The 6000-nt window shown below is 48.7% G+C and overlaps 1 protein-coding gene across 1 annotated transcript in view; it reads right to left on the reverse strand.

The window, feature by feature from the left end:
- Nucleotides 1-5286, reverse strand: part of ULK2 (unc-51 like autophagy activating kinase 2) — a 129566-nt gene extending 124280 nt beyond the window's left edge. Inside the window, exons 1-2 of the mRNA XM_083350341.1 lie at nucleotides 4660-5286; nucleotides 1937-2029 (exon numbers count right to left, since the gene is read on the reverse strand). Of these exons, the coding sequence (XP_083206467.1) occupies nucleotides 1937-2029; nucleotides 4660-4749 (183 nt within the window). The 5' untranslated portion in view covers nucleotides 4750-5286. The remainder of the gene's footprint in view (nucleotides 1-1936; nucleotides 2030-4659) is intronic.
- Between the last annotated feature and the right edge of the window lie 714 nt (nucleotides 5287-6000).

Below are 6000 nucleotides of genomic sequence, written 5' to 3' on the forward strand. Positions count from 1 at the left end.
TAGCAGTATTCCAGTATCTCAGGGGCTGCCCCAAAGAGGAGGCAGTCAAGCTCTTCTCCAAAGCACCTGAAGGCAGGATAACAAGCAACGGATGGAAACTAACCAAAGAGAGAAACAACCTAGAACTGAGGAGAAAATTCCTGACAGTGAGGAAAAAAAAATTAAACAGTGGAACAAATGGCTTGCAGGAGGTGTGGGTGCTTCATCATTGGAGGTGTTTAAGAAGAGATTGGACAGCCATTTGTCTGAAAGGGGTCAGCAACCTGAAACAGTGAAAGAGCCACTCGGAACCGGTTCCCTCACAAAAGGAAAAACTGGGAGCCGCAAAAAATGTGTGCGCATGCGCGTACATGCGCACATGTGCAGAACAGGGTTTGACTGAAGAGTGGAGCCAAGGCGAGATATGCACCTACCCTGCATATTTGAATTGATTGGTTGAACTTTTTTAGTCCCACTTTTTTTTTTTTGGACTGCACATGGCAGAGGACTGGGAGCCGCAGGAGACGGCTGAAAGAGCCGCACGCGGCTCCGGAGCCGCTGGTTGCAGACCTGTGGTACAGGGTTTCCTGCCTGAGCAGGGGGCTGGACTAGAAGACCCCAAAAGTCACTTTCCGTTCTGTCATTCTGTTAAAATGTCAACATCTCTCTAGCCTTGCGCTCGATGGGACACTCAGAAAAATCAATGGCAGTCTACCATCACAATCTTTATTCTAATTTAACTAGAAATGGTTTAGCGTTAAGTGGTAGTTCTTGGAGGAGATCCACCAAGGGTAATTTCCATTCTCCTGTGCCTTGATCTTTTCCACAGTGGAGGCAGGGGGCTAAATCCAGAACTACACTGCATACAAAGTGCACGCTTTACCAGCGAATTGTACATTTTCCTACTATCTAGTCCTGTGGAATTTGCAAGGATTCTGCATCCTCCAGAATAAAATAAAAACACTAGGCATGGGCAAGCCTATTGTGGTTTGGGCTGTCAGCCTCCACACGGCTGGCCACGATTGCTCTCGTTGGCCAACCATCTCCAATTCAGAAATATCCAACACATAACTTAGGTTTGTTCCTTTTTCTTTGCTTAGCACTTTGCTTGGAACCACAACAAAGAAAGGAAAAGCTAGGGCAACAGAATTAGGAAAATCCCACGTCATTCCGGAAGCCCTCATCCATCTATTTGAAACCAAGTTGAAAAGAGAGCAAAACGAAAAAGCAGAACAAAAGGCCCTCAAATAGAGGTTAGTCTCCGTATATATTTATTATTTATTTATTAATTTAATTTGTATACCGCCCTTCTCCCGAAGGACTCAGGGCGGTGAACAGGGCAATACATAATAGAAACAAGATACAAAATTTAAAAATTATTAAAAAGTAATTAAACAGCAATGCCCCTAATAAATTAGTACAGATTAAAAGTTAAGACCAATTTAGGTAGTCCTTGACGTACAACCACAATCGACCTGAACGTTTCTGTTGCTAAGCGAAACATTTAAGTGCAATTTGTCCAGTTTTACGCCCGTTCTTGCCACAGTTGTTAAGTGAATCACTGCGGTTGTTTAGTAACACGGTTGTTAAGTGAATCCAGTGTCCCCATTGGTTTTGCTGGTCAGAAGGTCGCAAAAGGGGATCACACGACCTGGGACACTGCAACCATCATAAATGCAAGCCAACTGCCAAGGGTCTGAATTTTAATCACGTGACCACAGGTCACTAAATGAACCGTTGTAAGTCAAGGACTACCTGCTCGCAGTCAAGATAAAGGTTGCAACGCGTTGTGAAATCTAAAGCTACAAAAACCCAGTGATGTTTCTGCGCTAGGCAAGCTTTGCTAAGTATCAACACAAGGGCTAGGTTGCTGTGATTGTCAGGGTTCCTCGTTGTGTTAGCTACACAACAGCGTAAGAAGGCTGGTGCTTGGAAGAAAACCGCCAATATACAGTACCTTCAAAATTTTTATCTCCTTCCCAAGCAGGAGTTGTGACTTCGACAAGTTCTTTTTGTTAATGCTTTTTATAGCCACTTCCCAGTCCGTTTTCTGAAAAGAGGATGGAGAAATGCTTTTTAAGTACAAACAAGTGTTCTTATTTTGTAAGCAGTCACGAGAAGCAAGCAGATCTGGTCTTTTTTTTTTTCTTTCCTTTTAAAAGCTTTACGAAGATTAAGAAGATTCCTGGAAAAAGCTAGCAGACCCTTTTTTTTCTCTCTCTCTCCACACAACTAAGCACAAAGACGGTCTAAAGAAGCAAGGGGTGTCCAACCTTGGCAACTTTTAAGACTTGTGGACTTCAACTCCCAGAACTGGCCGGGAAGGGGGGGAAATTCTGGGAGTTGAAGTCCACGGGTCTTCAACGTTGCCAAGATTGGACACCTCTGGTCTAAAGCCTTACCAGAATGTCAGGTTGCAAACAAAGAGGACAATTTTACAATCAGGACCCCAGAGCCCAAACTCTTACCAACGTGCAGCTTGAACAGGAAACACGTCGGCATGTCTCAAAGACAAGAACGGACCGCAATAACACCCTCCTTTGTAAGGGTGAGAGGATCGCTCACAATTTTGTCCTTTTTGGAGCCAAGGCAATAAGCTTCAGCGCACTCTAGACTCGGGTTCAAGGGCTTTGACAGGCAAGAAGACCAGGGGCCTCCTACTACGCTAGTTACTCGAGCAATGGTACCTCTTTCAGGAGACCTCAAAACCATACTCTTGGAACAGAGCGCCCAGAAGCTCCCCGTCCCAGCAGGACCGCAGGTGCCTCAAAGGGATCACCCAGGCATACACAAAAAGAAATCCCAAGTTGTTCAAAATTAGTTACCGTAGGTAAAGTTTCCCCCGCACATGTGTGCTAGTCGTTTCCGACTCTAGGGGCCGGTGCTCATCTCCGTTTGAAAGCCGAAGAGCCAGCGTTTGTCCGAGGACGTCTCCGTGGTCATGTGGCCGGCATGACTAGACGCCAAAGGCGCACGGAACGCTGTTATCTTCCCACCACAGTGGTCCCTATTTTTCTACTTGCATTTTTACGTGCTTTCGAACTGCTAGGTTGGCAGAAGCTGGGACGAGTAACAGGCGCTCACTCTGTTACGCGGCACTCGGGATTCGACCCGCCAAACTGCCGACCTTCTGATCGACAAGCTCAGCGTTCCTAGCCCACTGAGCCACCACGTCCCTTTTAAAGGACATTTGTGAAGATATCCATAAGGCAAGCAAGCTAGTGGATTCACAGGAGGAAAAACCTCTTGAGGAGACAGCTCGGGCTCTGCAGAAGAAAGAATTATAGGCAGTCCTCGACTTACAGCAGTTCATCTAGTGACCGTTCAAAGTTACCACGGCACTGAAAAAAAGGGACTGGTTTTTTCCCACAGTTAACGACCTTTCCAGCACCGCCATGATTCAAGAGGCATGGCAACTGGCTCATATTTGTGACGGTTGCTGTGTCCCCCAGGGCCACATGCTCACCTTTTGCAACCTTCGGACAAGCACGATCAATGGGGAAGCCAGATTCCGTTAACAACTGGGGTTACTAAGTTATCAGCTGAAGCAAGAAAGGTCGTAAAACGGGGCAAAATTCACTCAACAAATGTCTTCACTTAACAACAGGAATTTGGGGCTCATTTGCGGTCTTATGTCGAGGACTACTTATATTTGTTTAAATTTATTTGCCACCAGTCTCACCCACCCGCGGGGCTAGTCTAGGCGGCTTACAATAGTAAAAAGGAAGGAAAGGAAAGGAACCAGAAGTAACAGAATCATAAAATAAACAGTGGGGGGGGGGGAAAAGGAACACAACACATCGATCTAATAACCAAGAACGGAGGTCAACCCTTAACACAACACACCCACAACGAAAGAAATTCTTGCGATAATAGATGGCGAGAAAAGAAGGGAAGGGATCCTCATCAAAATTCTGAGGACCCATTTGAAATTGGCCAACTGGCAGGCAAAGCAACTCTAGGAAAAGGGACAACTGGGAGGGGGGGAAAGTTTGCTGCCCCCCCTCCTCCAACCACATATCCAAGGGCTACCATCTTTCTACCCAAGCTGGGAACTTCATTCAAACATTTTGACGAGAGGTTGGCACCCCTGCTGGCAAAGCGGAGACTCCGGACTACAAAACCCACGATCCCGTAATCCCCAGCCTCTTTAAGAGAGACAGGTTTGCCATTGGGGTGGATGAGAGAGGAGAAGGTTGGGGGGGAGGGGGGGGGAGAAACAGGCACTCCAAGGCTGACATCATCCCATCCTGCCTCTTGTTGGGGAAGGAACACAAAGCTGGCAAGCAGGGCAGTGGGCAGTACAGCAACACCCCTGCCACCAAATAATAATAATTAAAAAAAATAGGGGAGTTTGGGGGGGGGGGAAGAGAAAGGAGGAAAACCAACCATTTTTCTTGACAATAGACCCAGCTTTTAAAAATGCACCTCTTTCCTTTCAAGGGTTTCCCCCCCCAAAGTGTACCAAACTGCAGAAAGCTAGTTAAGGAGAAGCAGAAAGACAGGGCAGCTAAAGAACAGCTTCCCAGCTAAATTGGGGGTGGAGGGGGGGGGGAAAGCACACAAGCCCACTTTCAAGGTTTTCCCTCCCCACCTGGCAAGGCCTGTAAGCCCAACCACCTTCTCCAACCCTCGCCAAGAGAGTGGAGAGCCCCAATTCTCCCCTTCCCCACCCCATACCTTGCGGTGCCGACCCTTGAAGACCACGGCGAAGGCTCCATGCCCGATCAGGTCTTTCTTGCTGTATTCAAAATCGCCCACCACCTCCATCTTCTTCAGGGGGGCATGAAGCTTGAGGGGTGGGGAGGTGGGGGGGACAACGGCGGGGAAGAGGACGAGCAGAAAGGGAAGGGCGAGCCCAAGCTCACATCAGCAGGCCGGGGGAGGAGAGGCAAAGAGAGGGGGGCTGGCTCTGCCTGCGTCCTGGCCCCCACCAAAGCAAAGGGGCACCTGCTGGCATGACGCTGCTCCTGCTGACCTCCGGCAGGTGGTTGGGGGGCACCGGCCAGCTACCCATAGGCAGTGGGTGTTTGCTGGCATGGGACGGGGGCTGGTACTGGTGGGGTGGGGTGGTGAGAAAGAGATGGGGGAGAGGGATGAAGCCTCTTTGGCAAAGGCCAAGATGCAGAAAGCAACCGAGAGGTGAGAAGTGGCCCCTTTTTTTTTTTTTTAACAGGCAAGCATTTCCAAGGTAATTTCAAGCCGAGGGCAAGACGGAATAAAATCTAAAAACCTAAATGCCTAGCATCAGAGGGAACGCAGTCCCTTTGGAAAAAGGGAGCATGAGAAAGCCCACCTTATTTTATTTTATTTTATTTTTTAAAAAAGGTGGGGGGAAGACCATAAAAAGCCATAAAGGAGCAAAGCAGATTGCTGTCATCCAAAAACCCCTTAAAATATTGGGGTTTTTTTGGGGGGTGGGTGGGTTTCCCAGCTAGTTATGACAATGCCTGGAGGAATGAGGGGTTTTTTTGGGGGGGAGGGGGCATGGAATAAAAAAAAGGAGGCAATGACAGTTGCCCCGAGGAAGGGAAAGAGGGCAGATAGCGGGAAAAACCCCGTTAATAGAGGTGAGATTAAGATACCGGGGGGGGGGAGTGGGGGAGGAACAGAGCAAAAGGATTATTATTATTTTTTCTCTCTTTTGCGAAGGGAGATGCAAGGGAGGCGATAGAGGGGAAGGAATTAGGGTGGCTTTTTCAGGGTGGGAAGAAACTTAAAATATTCCTCAAAAACGATATCCAGGGGAGGGAGGGAGTTCACCCCCTCAGGGGTCCCTGCGCATCACCCTCTTACATCCTACCCCCCCACCACCACCTCTGTCCCGGTTTTAAGGGAGGGCAGGCGGCCCTTCCCGGAAGAATCGGCGGAGGTCGAAAAGGAGGGGAAAGCTGCAGGTATCGCCGGGGATAATAATAAGGAGCGCAGGGAGGAGTCCCTCCGCCTTTAGGCCGCTGCCGTCCCTCGCCTCCTCCGAGCGCGGAACCTCAACCTTTTCCCCACCGGCGTCCGGCCGCGACT

Source organism: Vipera ursinii (genome assembly GCF_947247035.1).
Source record: "Vipera ursinii genome assembly, chromosome: 1".
NCBI lineage: Eukaryota > Metazoa > Chordata > Lepidosauria > Squamata > Viperidae > Vipera > Vipera ursinii.